Source organism: Oryctolagus cuniculus, chromosome 5 (assembly GCF_964237555.1).
Source record: "Oryctolagus cuniculus chromosome 5, mOryCun1.1, whole genome shotgun sequence".
Lineage (NCBI taxonomy): Eukaryota > Metazoa > Chordata > Mammalia > Lagomorpha > Leporidae > Oryctolagus > Oryctolagus cuniculus.
Window position 1 is genome coordinate 62451042 of NC_091436.1, and position 20221 is coordinate 62471262.

The window sequence follows — 20221 nt, forward strand, 5'->3', positions numbered from 1 at the left end:
GCAAAGCATTAGTAGGCTACTTTCTTACATGTACATTAGAAATGCTTATTATATCAGGGCCTGCACTTTGGCAGAGCAGGTTAAGCTGCCATCTGCAGCGTCAGCATCCCATATGGGTGCCAGTTTGAGTCCCGGCTGCTCTACTCCCCATCCAGCTCCCTGCTAATGTGCCTGGGAAAGTGGTGGAGGATGGCCCAATGCCTTGGGCCCCTGTACCATGTGAGAGACCCGTAAGAAGCTCCTGGCTTTGGTCTGGCCCAGGCCCGGCCCCTTCAGATGGAATGAATCAGCAGCGGGTGGGCGATCTCTGTCTCTCCTCTCTAACTCTGCCTTTCAAATAAATAAATACATCTTTAAAAAATAAATAAAAAGTTATTACTTCCATGGCTGGCAGATATAAAAGGAGACAAGAAATCTTCAGGGAAAGTAGCTCAGCTGAATCTGACACTTTCAAACTCATAAAAAAAAATCACCATTCTGCTGGCTTCACAGCATCAGGATAGATTTCTTTAAAAAGACAACTGTCCCATCCCACTTGCTCCAACACTGGGGGACCAGGAGAAGCCCAAGGAGTGGAAGAATCCCCGAAGACTTCCTGGCTTCCTTTGTATCTGTCAACCATGAGGCAGTAAGCATTTCTAATGCATGTGTGAAAAAGTAGCTCACTCCTGCACTGACTGTTAGGAGAAATCATAATCTTTTAGGTTTTTATATGTGAGTTTGCATCCAAAGCATTCAATGAAATGAAAGCTCAATTCAATCCAGAATTAAAAAAAAAAAGTTACTGCCCTTTTGAATTAAGAGGATAAGAAAGATCCCGTGGATTAAGCAGAAAAGCAAATTCTAAAAGTAAAATGCAAAACTGTAACTGATTCTGATCCAGGGCACCTGGAATTCCATGAACACCTTAAGAATGGCCAACCCACGTAGCAAGAGAAATGGCCAAAAGGGTTCTGGGCCTAGGGCCGCCGCAGTTTCACCTGTGGATATCGGGCCGCACACCCCGTGGGACAGCCTTCGGGAAGGTGCACTGGCCTCCCGGCCAGCAGGTTGGCCCTGCCAAGTCCTAGGTGTGTGGCCTGAGGCAGGCTTCTCAAAACCCGTCAGGTCCTAAAGGGACCACCAATGTTGCACCCTTCCTAATGTGCACACATTTCCCCCCCCAGGCCAAGTGAAACCCTGCTATAAAATGCCTCATTACACTGTTGATAGCAGACGCCCTCGCTGGGGAGTGGAGGACTCTCCTCTCCGTGGGTACTTGGGCAGCGTGTGTCTCCACATCAGCACCCAGAATAAGATAAGGGATTCTGAATCCAGTCAGTCCCCTCCCTTCCTCACAACCGAGGGGACAGCCATGCAGCTCTGAGATAAGTAAGCTCCAGGCAGCCACAGACTGCTTCAGCTAGGCGCTCCACAAGCCTCCACCTTACTCCCCACCCCCGAGAGGCCCCGGGCCCAGGCGGGAGCAGAACGCAGACAGCAGGCTGGACGCCTCCATAGCCCTTCCTCTGTGGCTACTTCGGACCAGAAGGGCCCCTGGACTGGGAGATTTCAGATTTCAAGACTGTATTTCCGTTCATTCTTTTCTGGACTTTCTGAGCCGGGAGCTTGCTGAAATCTGAGTTCTCTTGTTTCTTGCCCTCCTTTCCCAAGCTGCTGAGGGCTACGCAGTGTGGCCCAGGCAGTCATGACCCCTTCTCTGACCATGGCCTTGACTGATTTGATGAGTTTAGCAAAATCTGTTGGATTGTTTTTAAATCTAACATTCGACTACGTTATTTTCCTTGGGGCCCAGTCTAGAATAAGCTAATGTACCCTGGGGCTGTATTAATTCTAGATTGGGCTGGACAAAAATGGCCAAGTGACTCCAGGCAAGAGAAATGTAGTTTGAAGTTTCAAAGAACATACAGAAAATACATTTTTTAAAAAAAGTTCCATATCACACTGCACACTGAATTTTACAAGTTGGACTGCAAAGAGCGGCAGGGGTTAATTCCTTGACAATTTAGGTCTATGGTTTTCAAACTCTGCGACAGTAAGAAGAAAAACATTTTGTATCATGACTCGGAATATACGTATTTAGATATTCATACACCAACAATGAATACTTCACAATAGAATACTTACCCTTCCTACACATAATACACTCATATTTGCCTTCTCTGCTACTTTCTTTTTAAAGATGCTGATCACAACCAACTACAAGGATCTCCTAACTCAGAGGCCGCAAAACCCTGGGTTCGATGACAAAGGTGCTTTAGCTTTCTTTGTCCACAGCAGACTTCCCAGTATGAAAATTTGGGGCAAGGTTAGACATGAGTAAAAGACTCAAAACAACACATGCATCGCTGAGCATTGCAACACGGTCAGCCTCCCAGTTCCAGGGTTCACAAGCTTCCTTACTCACTGCCACGGTATTTCCTCGCTCGCCGCCCAGCACCACCGCTGTGAGCTGTGTGAGGAGCTCCCAGCGCCCTGCTTGCTCTAAGGGGCACAGCTCACGTGTTCCGGAAGTGCCTGAATGTGCCCTGGCTTAGGTGCGATGAGGGATGGGATCTTCCAGTGGGAACACGGGACCCAATGCAGGTACCCTGGTCACGCCCCAGCACCTTACTACCACACACGGGTCCCTGGTGCTCTTTACATTCAGAACAAGAACAACTTGCACACACCCATCCCCAGTCGCCAACACCCACAAGGGGGTCATAGCAGGTGCCAGGGCCCACCAGTCGGAACGTGCAGACCAGCGCTGACTGCAGCACGGCTGCGTGTTCAAGACGACGTCCTGTTAAAGCCACTTCCCAGAAAGGCCGGCAGCATCCCCACCGGGTGCAGGGCTGTTTTTTTCTGCTTTTTGACCCCCACCCCATCAGCAAGAAAGAGCGGTCATCCGAGTCAGGCTGAATCAATAGCTCCCCTTGAGCCCACACTTGACTGCGAGCCCCTGTGACGTCACAGCTCAGCCTGTAAAGGAGCTGCCCCACCCACAGTCCCCTTTGCTTGCTGCTGCCCAGCCATCACACAGCCCCGACCCCATCAGAAGGACAACACTGGCGCGCAGACCCCCGAGCCCACGGAGCCTGGGCCTCGGGGTGATGAGGAGCAGCTCTTGACCATGGGATGTGGTCTGTGATGCCAGGTCCTGCACATTGGGCCCCTGATAGCCCCGTGCTGGTTCCTGTTGGAAGTGTTCTGTGTGATACAACAGCAGAGAAACACAGGCCTGGTGGTGGTGGGGGGAGGTGGTTTCTGATTTGGGGCTTTTCTACAGAGTGAACCTGGGCAAGTCACTCAACCCTCCTAGAACCACAGTCCCCTGTCACCTAGCCAATGACCCTGCAGAGAGGGCTAGGCTCTGGGCTCCCATCTGCTTACTTCCCAGGTCAGCAACCCTGCAGGTGAGCACTCTTTACCTCCGCGTAGGAGATGATAACATACAGATGTGTGGAGGTCAAGCCCAAGGGCTGAAAACCTGCCAAGGACACTGTGAGGGCTGAGCAGCAGCCTGCTCGGTCTCCCCACTCTGCTCCCAGGATGCTTGTCTGAGGCACACGCTCCCTGGGGCAGGACAGGGACCAAGGTGCCCCCGTCTTAGCGATCCTCTGGTGCCGGAGTCTCCTGAGCTTTTCTGAGCCCCCCCCCCCCACCTCGCTGACCCACTGCTGGGATGGCAGTGACAGCACGTTCCGCCACTGTGGGAAAAGGGTTCTGGAAAACAGCTCCCTGATGGACCCAAATCACTGATTCTATACTTAAGCCAGAGTGAAAAAAATTGTCCTAAAAATATTCTTCTCACGGAAGAGACACTTCTCTTTCCTTTGTATTGGTGACCCCCTCCCCTTCCAGGCCAGCTCTGCAGACCCTCCCCCGCCACTTAGGAAAATCTATACATTCCTTTGAAAGTGCGACTTCATTCCAAGTAGCTCTCGGCCGTATTTTCTCAATTACAACATTTCTCTATATACTTTAAGTAACAGAAATATTTATGCTGAGAACTTGCATTTACACAGTCTATAGAAAATGTAAAAAAAAAAAAACACACACACACACACACAAAACATAAAAACACTCAGTACCCAGTGAGTTAGAAAGTCCTTCTGTTCCCATAAGACCCAGCCTCTTCCAGAAAGTTCCAAACTGCAGTCCTCTCTCACATACTCTGTTGCTCACAGAAACCCAGCCACCCTCACACATCCCAATCTTGGTTCACTCAGGTCACAGAAAACAGCTTTCTTACTCTTACTCTGAGAAAACTCACAGGCTGATAGGAAGTCTTACCTAAAAACGAGGACAACAGGTCTAAGAGTGTCTTGGTGTCTTCATCTCCAAAACACAGTGAAGCATTTGTGATATTTTCACTGAAGTTCCATAAAGTTTTGCAAACCAAGCAGGCCAGCTGCCAATCAGTAGGACCAAACTCTCTTAAACAATCCACTAACCTGAGTTAAAAAAAAAAAAAAAGTCAAATTGAAAAGTCATCAGGTTATGGGGCTGGTGTCATGGAGTAAAGCGAGTTAAGACGCTGCCTGCTGCATCCCATATAGGCGCCAGCTCACATCCTGGCTGCTCCACTTCCGATCCAGCTCTCTGCTGATAGCCTGGGAAAGCAGCAGAAGATGGCCCAAGTGGTTGGGCCCCTGCACCCATGTGGGAGACCTGGAGGAAGCTCCTGGCTTCAGGCTTAGGCCTGGCCCAGCTCTGGTCTTTGCAGCCATTTGAGGAGTGAACCAACGGATGAACTCTCTGTCTCTCCCTCCCTCTCTGTAACTCTTACTTTGAAATAAGTAAGTAAATCTTAAAAAAAAAAAAGTTATAAGGTTAGAATGTGTCTTAATGTTTATGTTTCTCGCAGGATGCTCATTGGCGTTCTGTGGCATCTCAGATAAAGGTGACTCAAGGATCATTTAAAGTAACTTTGTATATACAGATTTAAGGGGCCAAAACCAACTTCTGAATTCTTCAACGTGTCGGATGGAACCAGCTCGGGGCTTCCAGATGTTACATGACCTCTGCCCCAGAGGAAAGACCAGAGGGGCCTGAGCCCCCTGGAAAGCGGTGTGCTGGGTCCCCACGCCCTGATACTTACTTTTTAATGCCGCCGCCCTCTTTCAGGAGGCCACGCTTGTCTTTATCCACGGTGAGATTGAGGAGAACGCCGCAGGCCGAAAAGCAGACGTCCTGATGCTTCACTTCCAGCAGAGCAATCATGAACTTGTGTACTGCGAGGACAGAGAACACGCATGCGCTGACGGCGGCTCCGGACTGCCAGGTGCATCTCCTTCTACAAATGGCCTAGAGGAAGCCGGGAGTGGCTAGCGACCCTGGGGACCCTGCTGGAGGACTTGCCCCTTCTGCCTCAGGCTTTATCCGTGCCAGCAGTGGGTTCCGTGGCACCCACTACCCTGGGAGTCTGGCCCCGTGCCTGCCCCTGACCCAGGCGGCTGCTCTCTTTCCAGGGCAGTGATGGAGCCCCTGCAGTCGGGCCGTGGCGGGGCGGGTGGGGGAGGAGGAACACAGCTGCCACTTATTCGGCTCTAGCGTCTGGTCCTCCGCGACCTTAGAAACCTCCAGCAAGAGCCCTTCCAACACGCAGCCTGGGGAGAGGGAGGAGGCTCCAAGACCACGAGGACGACAGGACCTCCCGGACGGGGCCCCTCGCTCCCTGGAGATGGTACTGGAGATGCGTGGGCTTGGCTCCTTTCCAACCCCGAGGGCGGAGGCTGAGGAGATGCTTGGAGGGGAGAGGATAAAGCGTGTGCTCCGCCCCTTCCTGCTCTGAGCACTTGTCCCAGCCCGGGCCAGGCAGTGAGCATGGCAAAGGCTCCAACCCCCTGAGGCCCAGTGGCCACCCGCAGCCCAGATCAGAGGGCTGCTGCCAGGCCCGCATCTGACCCAGCTTCTGACCCAGCTCCCTGCTAATGCGCCAGGGAAGGCAGGGGAGGATGGCCCAAGCGGTTAGGTCTCTGCTACCCACGGGGGAGCCCCTGAGGAAGCTTCTGACTTCAGCTTGGCCTGACCCCACTGTTGTATCCATTTGAATAGGCTGGCAGACAGAGAATCTCTCTCTTTCTCCCTTTCAAATCAATATACGTAAGTTGTGGGGGGACAAAAAGAATCTCAAGGCCGCACCCCAATGTGTTGAGTCATCTTTGGGCTGCAGGGGGGTGGGCGGCATTTGCTATCTATACTCTCCAAATTTTCCATCTGAAACATGGATAATTAGAGGTGTGTTTTTTTCTTGATAATTAGGGTTTTTTTTTTTTTTTAATGTTTTGACAGGCAGAGTGGACAGTGAGAGAGAGAGAGAAAGGTCTTCCTTTTGCCGTTGGTTCACCCTCCAATGGCCGCCGCGCGGCTGGCGTGCTGCGGCCGGCGCACTACACTGATCCGAAGGCAGGAGCCAGGTGCTTCTCCTGGTCTCCCATGGGGTGCAGGGCCCAAGCACTTGGGTTATCCTCCACTGCACTCCCTGGCCACAGCAGACAGCTGGCCTGGAAGAGGGGCAACCGGGACAGAATCCGGCGCCCTGACCGGGACTAGAACCCGGTGTGCCGGCGCGGAGGATTAGCCTAGTGAGCCGTGGCGCCGGCCGATAATTAGGTTTTAAAAATTGTTATTTCAGGGGCCAGTGTTGTGGCACACTGGGTTAAGTCACCGCCTGCAACACTGACATCCCACAAAGATGCCAGTTTGAGTCTTGGCTGCTCCACTTCTGATCCAGCTCCCTGCCAATGCACCTGGGGAAGCAGCGGAAGATGGCCCAAGTGCTTGGGCCCCTGCACCCATGGGGGAGACCCAGATAGAGTGACAGGCTCCTGCTCAGCCTGGCCATTTGGGGAGAGAACCAGTAGATGGGAAATCCCTCTCTTATTCTCTTGCTCTCTCTCTAACTCTGCCTTTCAAATAAATAAATCCTTTTAAAAAAGTTACTGTTTCCACATGTAATATTTGAGACAAAGTGTAGAGTTAGTAAAAACACCTGGGTACCTGCTCATTGAAATTTAAGAAATAAAACATGGGGCCGGCGCTGTGGTATAATAGGTTAAGCCTCTGCCTGCGGTGCCGGCATCCCATATGGGTCCCGGCTGCTCCATTTCCAATCCAGCTCCCTGCTGATGGCCTGGGAAAGCAGTGAAAGATGGCCCAAGTCCTTGGGCCGCTGCACCTGCATGGGAGACCCAGAAGAAACTCCTGGTTCCTGACTTAGGATCGGCCCAGCTCTGGCTGTTGTGACCATTTGGGGAGTGAACCAGTGGATGCAAGACCTCTCTCTCTGTCTTTGTCTGTAACTCTACCTCTCAGATAAATAAATAAAATTTAAAAAAAACTCACATATTTTAAAAAGCCATTATGGATTAAATAATACGTGGTACATGACAAATACATACAACTCTTATTTTTCAATTAAAAACAAATAAAATACTACAGATCCAAATTTATGCCTTCGACTCCAAACGTCAACTCTTGTCTTAAATGTGGAGCTTCTGTCTTCCAAGCAGCGTTTATGCTTTATACTATTACTGCATGAATACACACACGAGCACATCAACGCCCAAGGTGGTTTTCCATGCCACGTGAGTGGCATGACTGTGTATCCTGCTGCCGTTAGCTTCTCTGCTTCTACGTGATGTGTCTGAGGTGGATGTCTGTTGACACATGAATGCCTGACTCACTTATCTGAATGGCTGCATGGATATCACAACGCATTCACCCTCTCGTCTGTTGGACACTGCAGTTGGCTCCACATTTTGCCCCTACAAGCAAATGTAAAGGACATTCTGGTGCTTGAAGGAGAACGTCTCCTGTGCCCATTCCCACGGGCGGAGATGCTGAGCGGGGACGTCTTCTGGGAAACACACGCGCGTCTGCGCCGTCACCATCGTTGTCACCACCATCCTCCTAGAACTCGGAAGGCCATTCGCAAGGGAGAGGGGGACACCGCCTGGGACTCCATCATGGACACCGGCCCGAGCTGGGATCGGAGTAAAAAGTCCCGCACATCTCAAAGCAGAAACCAGCTTCACGTTGCAATGACCCAAGCTCCAAAGCCACTTAGCAGCTGGTTAGCGGTAGGAAGTGTGTGTTTACGAACTCAAGTGGCCTTAACTCACCATTGTGCTGCACGATGAAATCACAGACTTCATGGTCCTGGGAGAGATTCCCAAAAACACGCACCGCCTCCAGGACGCCATCCATGTTCCTGCTCCCAAGAAGCTTTAAGAGCACTGGATTTGGTGGGCAGAGAAATCAAATCAGTGACTTTTTGTTTTAACTGAAAGGCGAATGGAAACCAATATCATACTAAACACTGATAAATTCAAATGCTAATAAAATTAAAATGATAAGAAAGTACAAACTGTAAGAGACTTCTGTAAGAACTAAAAAATGAATTCCTCCCCCCAACCCGTATTTTCATCTCTCCATGTGCATATCAGGCTCTAAGATATTGGTATCAGAAGTGAGAAAATATGAATGCCTCCAGTTCTGTGCTTGTATGATAAAGACGCAACTTTAAACAAACGCTCACTTATCCAAACCCAAGGGTGAGCCTTACATTCAGCAATATAGAGTTTTTTGTCTTGGATTACGGAATTCTTCACTTGGTAGAAAGATAAGTTGTTGATCGTTGCCGTGGTATTGATCACCAGCTCCTCACAATCCTCAAGTGACTTGTATTCTGAAACAAAAGGAGGATAAGGGAGGGGCAGAACCGGGATACCACCGCAGGAAGCCTCTGTCCCAGTGGGATCTGTGCCAGGCCGCTGGAGGAGCGACTCTTCTGCAGCCACGTGCACCAAATGCAAGGGCCCACTCCGGGCCAGGGCAGGCAGGATGCTCTGAGCTTAAGCTCTGCAGCCAGGAGGGCTGGGAAAGCAGGCTGGGCTAGGCCCTGTGACCAAAGTAAAGCTAGGAATCTGATGCCCCGGTACACTGAGCCATCTCTGATCCCATCAACTCACCCTGCCTCGGGCCCTGGGCTGCACTGGGGCATCTGCACTCCCCACCTCCCAAAAGAAGGATCCCTGGGTCATGGTCCATTCATAACCATCCACTCCACCTTTCTGATGCACAGAATCTGATCCTTTCTCACCTCCTCTACGACCTGCCTGGCCCATCTCTTTACTCCTAATGGCCTCTCTTCTTCCATTTTCGCCTCCATAAGCTTATTCTTAACATGGTGATGCTTTAAGCGGAAGTCAGGTAAAGTCGCTCATCTCTCACGGCCTACCAATGGTCCTACCTCGCTTGGCCCACAGGCCCTGGCTGGACTGCCCCCGCCCCTGCCTCCCTGGCCTCCCTGGCTACTCCAGCCTCCAGGCCCCTGTGCCAACTGCACCAGTCTCCTTGCTTTTTGGAGTGCACTGGCAGGACCCTGCCTGGGAACCTCTGCAGTGCCACCCCAGGTATTCTTCTTCCGGGCATCCACCCGGCTCACTCCTCACGTGCTTCAAGCGCTGCCTATAGAGCACATATCTTCCTCAGCCACCCTAGGTAAAACTACACCTGTTACTCTTTCCCCTCACCAGCTGGCACTTAGTGCGGACTCAGTGAATGGTTGCTGAGGGTGAGGACGGACAAAGGAATGGGCGAAAGTTTTCCCTTGGCACAAAAGGCGCTTAGCGATCATGTGCCTGCCTCCCACCCAATCAGACTTGCTTCTCGATGGCTCTGGCCACAGCCCAGAGAGGGGCAGGTGCAGGGATGCCAGCTGGAGCCTACCGCAGTGTGCCATGTGTCGACGCGGCACAGGCGTGGCAGACAACACAGATGGAGCCGAGGGACAGGCAGCAGTCGGGGTGTGCAGGAGAGGACCCACCCTGATGTCCCTGGTTTGGGGCTGACGTAATTACCTGGAGGGCAACCGCATTCTCTGAACTAAGGGCTCTGGAAGAGGGCCGAGCTGGGGGGAGTCACAGGTCAGCTTAGAGACCCGGAGGTGCCTCTGAGGCAGCCCTGGGAGAGGAGGGGCAGGCAGTGGGTGCAAGGGCCTGGCCATCAGAGGAAGAGTCCGAGCCTGGGAACCAAACCCATCACAGCAACTCAAATGAGCTCTGCCTCTCACCTCCCCCACTGCACGGGTCTGCCTGAGGCTTGGGGCCCTCGCTGCCCCCTGCACCTGCCCATCACCTGGCCTGGGAAGCTGCACCCAAGCCTGGGAGGGAGGCCGCCTGGGTGCCTGTGCACATCTGCAGCTGTGCCTCACCCACTGCATCTCGTTGGACAGGGAGTGCCTCTTACTTCCAGTGTGAAAGCAGAGTTCCTCAGGGAACAAGAGAGGACTTGGGGCTGAGGGAGAGGACTGTGCTGGCCCGTTGGCTGCCTCTTCCTCTTCATCGAAGAGACAGTCTCCTTACGAGGCTAGTGGGCTCTGTCATTTGTCATGCTGCGGGAGACATGTCCTGGTTCTTCAGCCTGCTTATGCGGAGGGCATGAAGAACTGAGCTTTTGTTGGATTTCAGAATGCATTCCCCAGCAAGGACATATCCTGGTGGTCTGAGGCATCTAGGGGAGACCTACGAAAGGATCTCTGTTGGTTCTGAGGGACAGAATGTTTAAAAAAGGATGCAGGATGCCGGCGCCGCGGCTCACTAGGCTAATCCTCCGCCTTGTGGCGCTGGCACCCTGGGTTCTAGTCCCGGTCGGGGTGCCGGATTCTGTCCCAGTTGCCCCTCTTCCAGGCCAGCTCTCTGCTATAGCCCGGGAGTGCAATGGAGGATGGCCCAAGTGCTTGGGCCCTGCACCCCATGGGAGACCAGGATAAGTACCTGGCTCCTGCCATTGGATCAGCGCGGTGCGCCCGCCGCAGCGTGCCAGCCGCGGCGGCCACTGGAGGGTGAACCAAGGGCAAAGGAAGAGCTTTCTCTCTGTCTCTCTCTCTCACTGTCCACTCTGCCTGTCAAAAAAAAAAAAAAAAAGGATGCAGGACATCTCCCCCACCCCCTACAAAAAGTGTTCCTGCTTGCTTTGGCCAGAAGCCTGCTGCTTTCCATGACTCCAGCTGCAGCACCTCCCTGGGCCCCACCTCCCCTGGCTGACACGTGGGTGGGAGAACTGCTAGGGAGCTGAAAGGTGTTCTTTGTAAGGGGCTACGAAGGGGCTGTGGCACACAGTGGACACTCAGTAAATGTCGGGTGCCCCGGAATGACAATTCTGGGCCAGTGGCTCGTGTGCACCTTGCAAGTCTGGTCTACTGCCCACACGCCCTTCCCGATGATGCTCGATCTTGGGTGTGTCTGGGGACCTGTTTCTCCTCTTGCCTTGGTAAGGGGATTCGTTAGTTCACCCAGGTGATGAGGGAGCCTCTGAGGTGTCCCCAGAGGCAGGGGCGCAGATTCGGGTGGTAGGCATGCCATGGCATGACATCTGATGTCTGGGGCCAGAAGGTAAGCACTCCTGGCTACTAAGCAGCTAGCACACAGAGCAGCGGCAAGCACTTGGCCTGCATCTGACCCCCACAACTTTATAATGAATACTGCTTTAAGTGCACCTGCAAGCATTTAAACCCCTAGTAATTAATTCTCTGAGTGCACCTGTCTCAGCCATCGCAAAGTACCGCATCAAAATGCCACCAACCAGGTGGCCTGAACCAACCGAAACTTCTTCTCTCACGCTCTGGAGGCTGACGTCCAAGATCAGGGTGCCAGCACGGTAGGTTCTGGTGAGGGCTCGCCTTCCAGCTCACAGAAAGTCGCTTCTTCCCGAGTCCTCACACAGCACAGAGAGACAGAGAACTCTGCTGTATGTCATAAGTACGTGAATCCCATGCCTGGGAGCCTACCCCACGGCCTCATCTACACTTATCTAACAAGGGCCAAATCCTTTTCTAAAAAGATTTATTTATTTATTTGAGGGGCAGAGTTGAAGATAGAGAGATGGAGAGACAGAGAGATCTTCCATCTGTTGGTTCACTCCCCAAATGACCACAACAGCCAGAGCTAGGCTGATCTGAAACCAAGAGCCAGGAGTTTCTTCCAGGTCTCCCATGTGGATGCAGGGACCCAAAGACTTGGGTCATCTTCTACTGCTTCCCCAGGCCATTAGCAGGGAGCTGGATTGGAAGTGGAACAGCTGGGACTCAAACCGGCACCCATATGGGATGCCACAGCACTGCTCCTCCAAATACCTTTCTATCTAATCATATTGTGAGTTAGAATGTCAACAAATAAGTTTATAGATAGAAATATAATTTCTTTTTTCAAAGATAATGTATTTATTTGAAAGAGTTGAGTTACACTGAAAGAGCAGGAGGGAGAGAGAGAGAGAATGATCTTCTATGCGCTGGTTCACTCCCCAAATGCCCATGACAGCTGGGACTGAGACTGGGGCTGGGCCAGGCCGAAGCCAGGAGCCAGAAACTCCATCCTGGTCTCTCAAATGGGTGACAGGGGCCCAACTACTTGGGCCATCCTCTGCTGCTTTCCTAGGTGCACTAGCAAGGAGCTGGATCAGAAGAGGAGCAACAGGGACTCAAGCCGGCACTCCTATGGGGCACTGGGGTTGTAGGTGGTGTCTTAACCTGCTGTGCCATGATGCTGGCCCCTAGAGATAAAATTGCCAAGCTCATAAACTGTGTAAGACGAGGAATTCCTGCATTTTATACATGAATATCACCAACTGTGGGGTGATGAGGCATGCATCGACACTACTTTACTTGGCTGCTCAGGATCACGTGCCCTGATCCAGTGTTGAGCTCTGGTGTTCAAGTCCCGCCTGGTAGCTGTAGCCATGTAAGGCACTGAGCCTGCAGGAGATGAGAACTCGCCCAGTGGGTTTCAGCTTCCAACCACTCCTCAGGAGCCAGAGAGGCTGGGAATATACCCTGAAGCACTAGGGCCTGGCATGTCAAGGACAGTGGACTCACCAGGGGCAGGCCGTAAGATTCTAATCGCAAAGGCATCTTACTGTGTGCCGTGGATAGTCCGAAGCAGCCCTGGGCCCTCTCTGCAGGCAGGTGGAGAAGCGCTGCCCGAAGTTGTGTCAGCAGATAGCGAAGTGTTACAACCAAAAGCTGAGACATTGGAGGGGGTTCCAGAGATGGCATTTCTGCAAGAGCCAGACGCACCTTCTCACGGATGGTTTCACGTGCAGCCAGCCGCTTGGGAGAGGGTTCAAGGCCACACACGTAGATTTTCAAGCTATTATAAGTGGGTAAGTCATGGGGGCAGATCTCCATGTGAGAATCTTTTGTTGGGACAGGTGACATGTTGGACAGAGGACACAGACTTGGGACTGGGTGACTCTAACATTTACCAACTTTGTTACCTGTGAGGTCACTATATGCCATCTATAAAATGATGAAACAGCAAAACCCTACCCTCACACTGTTCTGTGAGACCAGACACCAAAGTGCTTTCCAAACCCTAATGCCCCGTGGGGAGTAGGGCATTGTCACCCACACATCACACCACCACAGCTGGGCTCTGCGCCTCCAGGCTCTCGCCTCATGCCCTGGTGCACCTTGCTTCTGGCACCTTTTTGTGATCTGTATGGTTCCTGTCTGTGCACCTGACTTTGCTGCGCTGTAGACACTGAGTTCCTTGAAGCAGACAGCAGCCCACATTTCTACAACCTTGTAGTGGGCTGACCAATTCCTATGTGAAAGCCCCAACCCGAACTCCGGCTGTGGCTTTATTTGGAAATACGTCCCGTGAGGAGGTGACAAAGCTTAAATGAGGTCATAAAAATGGGGACCTGATCCCACCGAGCTGGTGTCCTTACAAGAAAAGGAAGGGGCCGGTGCTGTGGTGTAGAGGGTTAAAGCTGCAGCCTGCAGCGCTGGCATCCCTTATGGATGCCGGTTCTAGTTCTGGCTGTTCCACTTCCGATCCAGCTCTCTGCTATGGCCTGGGAAGGCAGTAGAAGATGCCCCAAGTCCTTGGGCCCCTGCACCCGTGTGGGAGACCCAGAAGAAGCTCCTGGCTACTGGCTGTAGGTCAGCTCAGCTCTGGCTGTTGTGGTCACTTGGGGAGTGAACCAGCGGATGGAAGACCTCTGACTCTCTCTCTCTCTCTCTCTCTGCCTCTACCTCTCTCTGTAACTCTGTCTTTCAAATAAATAAAATCTTAAAAAAAAAAAAAAAAAAAAAAAAAGAACTTCTGGCCTTGTGGCGCAGTGGGTAAAGCCACCACCTGCAATGTCAGTCAGTTCACGTCCTGGCTGTTCCAGTTCTGACCCAGCTCCCTGCTAATGCGCCTGGGAAAAGCAGAGGAGGATGGCCCAAGTGCTTTGGTCCCTGCCACCCACATGGAAGACCCAGATAAAGCTCCTGGCTCCTGGCTTCTGCCTTGCCCAGCCCTGGCCATTGTGGTCATCTAGGGAGTGAACCAGCAGAATGGAAGATCTTTCTCTCTTATTCTACCTGTAACTCTGACTTTCAAATAAATAAATAAATATTAAAAAAAAAAAAAAAAAAAAGGAAGGAAGGAAGACAAGGAGGAGCCACTAAGGTGTCCTCTCCTCACCAGGTGACCGGGTGAGGGCTCAGTGAGAAGGCAGCGTCTGTAGGCCAGAAAGAGAGGAGCCCTCAGCAGTGCCCCTGCTGGCACCCTGACCTTGGACTCGCAGTCTGGAGAACCTCGGGAGAACACGTTTCTGCTGCCTGAGTACCCGGGGTGCGGTGTTTGCGAGGGGAGCCTGAGCAGACTCAGACCTGCGGCACACCCAGAGGGCCAACCCCGCAGTGAGGACCCAACACAGGGCTCCTCGGTTGACTAGCGGCCAGGGGAAGCTCACATCATTCTTGTTGGCAATACACTTGAACAACGGAATCTTAACCGTGTCTAGTTAGTTCTGCGCCAAGTGACGGCCCGGATGGCGGTGAGTCTGCCCACATGGCTGCGTGAAGGGGGAACGGGGTACGATGGGCTGCATGGGTGTCCCCTCACGCCCCTGCGCTGACGCCTCACCCACAGTATGTCTGTGTGCGGACCTGGGGCTTTTCGGAGCTGTGTGAGGTTCAGGGAGGCCCCCAGGTAGGGGGTCCCAGTCGGACCGGATGAGGGGGAGAGAGAGACACCTAGCGGCCACCCTGCGCTCTCATCTCGGAAAGGCCGGGCGAGCACACAGCCAGTCCGCAGCCATCCCCATGCCAGGAGGAGCCTTCGTCAGGGAACGGACTGGACTGCCTGGCACCTGCACCTCCCCAGCTTCCACAGCTCACAGGTGTGAGAACTCTACCTCTGTCGTGTCAGTCGCCCAACCTATCGTGTTTTGCTGGCGCTGCCAATAACGGGGTGGGGGGGGGGGGGGCCTGGATGACTGGGGACAAAATCACGGATATTCTAGGAAGCTGAAGATGAACGCTGAGAATAGCTTTAGCCAGGGGGATTGTCCCAGGGAAGATATGGTATTTTAAACTCTCTGTGATTAGCCTGACCGATTTTTGCCCATTAGGTGGGTAGAACGGTTCTAAAATGTGATATGATTTACTAACCGCAAAATTCACTGGGTTTTAGTAATGCAAGACCTTACTGTGTTTTCCTTAAAAAAAAAATCGGGATGATGTTCAAGGCCATCTGAACAGAAGCACAGCTTCGGCACTGGGGCCCCGGGGGCCGCGGTGGGGGCTCTCACCCAGCGTGCTCAGGAGCAGGCTCACGAGGCGCGGGTCGGCGGCCAGCGCAGGGCCCACGCGAGGGTGGATGGCCAGGTTGGCCAGCACGCGGGTCAGCTTGACGAGCACGGCCTCGGCCTCGGATGGCGGCCTGGGCACTGCGGCGCCTTGCGCCCGCGCCGGGGAGGCCCGCACATCGAGGCGGTGGAAGGCGCGGAAGAGCGCCAGCAGGCTTCGCACGCTCCCGCGCTCCCGGCACAGCTGCTCGCGGGCCTGGTTGCTCTTGGCTGTCAGGTTGCCCAGGATGAACACGACGCGGACGACGACATCCTGCAGAGGACAAAGACAAGGTTATGAGGGCTAGGGCGCCCGCGGGGGGCAGGTGCTGGGAGGAAGGTGGTCGCGTCTGAGTCATTCACCCCAGAACAGGCAGCATTTGAAAGGGGACACAGGGACTGAGGCCATAGGCAAGGTCTAGACCACAGAGCCTGGCTCTGAAACTCTGGCCGCCGCCCCTGCCATTTTCTTCAGAGAACAATTAGCGGAGTGGGATGGCGTTTCTGAGGCTGTCTCCCGTCCACCTGTAGGGACACTCACAGCCTGCTTTCTCTTTAAAGATTTAAAGAGACAGAGGTCCTCCATCTGCTGGTTCCCTCCCTAAGTGGCTGCAACTGCCAGGTCTGGGCTAGGAGAAAGCCAGGAGCCAGGAGCTTCTTCCAGGTCTCCCACGTTGGTAGTAGGGTCCTAAGCACTTGGGCCATCTTCCACTACTTTCCCGGGTGCCTTGCCAGAGAGCCGGAGAGGAAGCGGAGCAGCCGGGACTCGGGCTGGTGCTCACATTGGATGCCCACCTCTCAGAGATTTCTGGAGCATCCAAAATCTTTACCTAAAAATTCACCTCCAATGAAAGCAGTGCTTCTACCAAGGAGTCCTCTCTGAGCAGCTGAATGTTTTGCATAGTTGATATTTTGGACCAGGCAAGTCTTAGCTGCGGGAGCCTCCTGGGCACCGTGGGTGTCACTGTGGGCCGTGCACAGCACCCCTTGATTCTCCCCATCGGCTGCCTGCTGTACCTGTTCCAGGTGTGACAACCAACAATGTCTATCTTGTGCTGGGGACATGTCTCCAGTGGAGAGCCCCGACGCAGGGGCTTCAAAATGGTCATGGAAAATGCACATTATGCAAATACCAGACATCTGTTTCAAATTTTGCAGCAAAACAAACTCATCTTCTAATTCCACTTTCCCAGGAACGTTTTGAAAATCCTCCTGCGTTACACACACAGAACACTTTAAACAGTCCCTGCCACTTCTGCAGAGTGGTGGCCTCGAGGGACACTTTTAAAGCTATTTGTTAGGTTGTACATATGTGCTTTATACACTTTTCTCTATGCAAGATACATTATCCAATTAAATAAGCTTTTTTTAACTGATAACATTTTAAAATAAAAGAAGATACAAATATAATTAGATTCCTAATTTGACAATAATACATAAACATGTGACTTAAGATCAGCTTCATGCTTCCCTTATGGGTGCTGAGGTCATGGGACGAGGAGCCTTTTTTTATATTATATATAAGATTTATTTATTTGAAAATCAGAGCTTGAGAGAGAGAGAGAATTTCCATCTGCTGGTTCACTCCCCAAATGGCTGCAATGGACAAGGCTGGGCCAGGCCAAAGCCAGGAACCAGGAACTTCATCCAGGTCTCCCATGTGAGCGCAGGGGCCCAAACACTTGGATCATGTCCTACTGCTTTCTCAGGTGCATTAGGGGGAGTTGGATTGGCAGTGGAGCAGCTGGGACATGAACTAGTGCCCATACGGGATGCCAGCATCACAGGCAGCAGGTTTACCCACTATGCCACAACACTAAAGAACTGCAACTGGCCTAGGGGCTCATATTAACTAGCAAGAAACAAGGGGTTGGGGAATGGTGTTTGCAAAGCCGTTAACAGGTGCTTAGGACACCTGTGCTTCATATTGGAGTGCCTGGGTTCAAGTCCAGGCTCTGCTCCTGATTCCAGCTTCCTGCTCATGCACACCCTGGGAGGCAGCAGGCCATGGCTCAAGTACATGGGTCCTTGCTACCCATGTGGGTGACCTGGACTGAGTTCCTGGACCCTTGCTTTGGCCTGGTCTAACCCTTGGTGTTGCAGGGGTTTGGGAAGTAAATGGGAGATCTCCCTCTCTCAGGAGGGAAAAGAAGTTGGGGGAAAGGAGGGGAGTAGAGAGGAAGAAGGAAAGAAAAGAAGAAAGAGAAACTGGAGCTTGGAGAAGCTGCCAGAAGCTGATGAGGGCGTGGCCAGGATGTGAACCCAGGATTAAGCTGACTCCAGAGTCCTTTCTAGTCCACACCATCTCCCACAGCAGGGCGTCACTTACTTTATCTTCCTGCCTCCTTGCAGAACAGTTAAGAAATTATCTCCTTTTAAAATGCAAATATGCAGAAGGGATTACCATAAACCTGACTGAGTTCATCAGATTAGTAAGGGTATGGAAAGATCAGCAGCCAGAAAAATGAAAGGGAGGGAAAGGGCGGGGCACACTTTCTTCAAGGAGTACAGGCCCAGGGGGATCCCAGGGGCCGGGACAGGGTAGAGGCTGTGGCAGGGAGACAGTGAGGACCAAGAAAGAACAAAGGACAACTTTCGGACTTGCCCAGGACAGCTCTGCCAATGCCAACCTGTTCCTGCTTATCTGTGTGCACACAAAAACATTTTCCCTGACACTCACTGGCAAAGAAGCAAGGCTGCGGCCTGCAGCGCTGGGAACCACTGGTCAACACTGAGAACGGACGGAGCCTAACACTGCCCCAAGCTCTGGAGCCGGACCATCAGAATTTGTTTTTGGAAACATTCCCGCTCACCAGTGTTCACCTAATCCCAGCAGTTGTCCGGTTAGGAGAACCTGCCCCTGGCTGCACCCTGGGGACTAGAATATTCATCCAGAGACCATTTTTGAGTGCTTGGTGGGTTGCAGAAGCAACACACATAAATAGCATGAGATACAGTGCTCTGAAGAGTTCATAATCCAACTGAAGACTGGATAAAGAAGTTATGGGATATGTATTCTGCAACACTATACAGCAGTAAAAAAGAAAAGAAACCTAGTCATTTGCAACAAAATGGATGCATCCAGAAAATACTATAATTAGTGAAATAAGTCAGTCCCAAGGGGACAATACCATATGTTCTCCCTGATCTGTGATAACTAACAGAGCACCTAAAAGGCAATCTGTAGAAGTGAAATTGACACTTTGAGAAGCAATGACTTGAACAGCCCTTGTTAGTAAAATGATATGGTCTTATCTGTGGCACCATCTTAGGCTCTGGCCCTGTCGCCATTTTGTACAGTAAGCATTCTTTTTTTTTTTTTTTTTTTTTTTTTTTGACAGGCAGAGTGGACAGTGAGAGAGACAGAGAAAGGTCTTCCTTCCGTTGGTTCACCCTCCAATGGCCGCCGCGTGGCTGGCGCACCGCACTGATCCGAAGCCAGAAGCCAGGTGCTTCTCCTGGTCTCCCATGGGGTGCAGGACCCAAGCACTTGGGCCATCCTCCACTGCACTCCCGGGCCACAGCAGAGAGCTGGACTGGAAGAGGAGCAACTGGGACAGAATCCGGCGCCCCGACTGGGACTAGAACCCATTGTACCAGCCCAATAAGCATTCTACACCCAGCCTGGCTTACTAGAAGTCAGGTGACGAAACAGCCCAATCACAAGCGTCAGCTCCACCCCACCCTATCGGACTTGCCACTCCCTCTTCCTTCCCTCTGCAAAGCTATAGAAGCCCTGCACTCTCAGTACATGCTGCTGTGCTCTCTGTGCACGGGGAGGCAGCCTGTGGGGGTTTCCCCCACCTGACAACAAACCTTTTCCCTTACTCCGGTGTTTGGTGTGTTTTGTAGCAGCCTTACAGCCCTTGTCTTGACTACTGAGGAACAGTTTGTTTTTTCTTAATGGAGATGGGACTGGGAATAGGAGAGGGAGAAGGAGGTGGGATGGGAGTGGGGGTGGGGGTGGGAGGGCAGGTATGGTGGGAAGAATCGCTATATTCCTAAGACTTTAGGAATATAAATTCTCATGAAATTTGTACTCATTAAATAAATGGTTTCTTTGGGAAAAATAAAAAGATTCATAACCCATGTGAGAAGGAGGGCCAGTGAGTGTAGGGGACACAGCAGGTGCAGGTGGCTCAGCCAGAAGGGAGACACGCAAGACACACGAGTCCCGGCTCGAGAGCAGGCAGTCTGGGTTCGCACGGGCGACGTGACGTAGCCCCTGTGCCTCTGTAACCTCGTCTGCAGAATGGGGAAAACACTGCTTGTGAGAGCAGGGGAGATCAAACGGCTACAGCACGATCCCGGCGCTGCTCACGGCCTCGCCAGTGCATCACCAGTAGGGTGCGGATGGCGCTGCAGTCGGCAGGAACGAGGGTGCTCAGGGAACAGTGAGGGGGCAGCAGAGTGATGTGGAACGTGTCTGGGCTCAACCTGGACAAGGCTATGAACTTCTGGTAGCCATGGCGGGGAGGTGGGGAGAGACAAGCACACAGGGCTGGCGCTGTGGCGCAGTGAGCTGCCACCAGTGACACCACATCCCATAACTGCTCCAAGTCCTTGCCGCTCTGCTTCCGAGCCAGCTCCCTGCTGACGTGCCTGGGGAGGC

The 20221-nt window shown here is 52.5% G+C and overlaps 1 protein-coding gene across 10 annotated transcripts in view; it reads right to left on the bottom strand.

The window, feature by feature from the left end:
• The window catches only part of ARMC2 (armadillo repeat containing 2), a 143417-nt gene that overhangs the window by 23925 nt on the left and 99271 nt on the right, over positions 1-20221 (bottom strand). For all 10 annotated transcript variants that reach the window (XM_070073719.1, XM_070073715.1, XM_070073724.1 and 7 more), the window contains 5 exons: positions 15574-15883; positions 8555-8677; positions 8112-8225; positions 5087-5219; positions 4279-4439 (listed from right to left, as the gene is read on the bottom strand). In XM_070073719.1, the coding sequence (XP_069929820.1) occupies positions 4279-4439; positions 5087-5219; positions 8112-8225; positions 8555-8677; positions 15574-15883 (841 nt within the window). The remainder of the gene's footprint in view (positions 1-4278; positions 4440-5086; positions 5220-8111; positions 8226-8554; positions 8678-15573; positions 15884-20221) is intronic.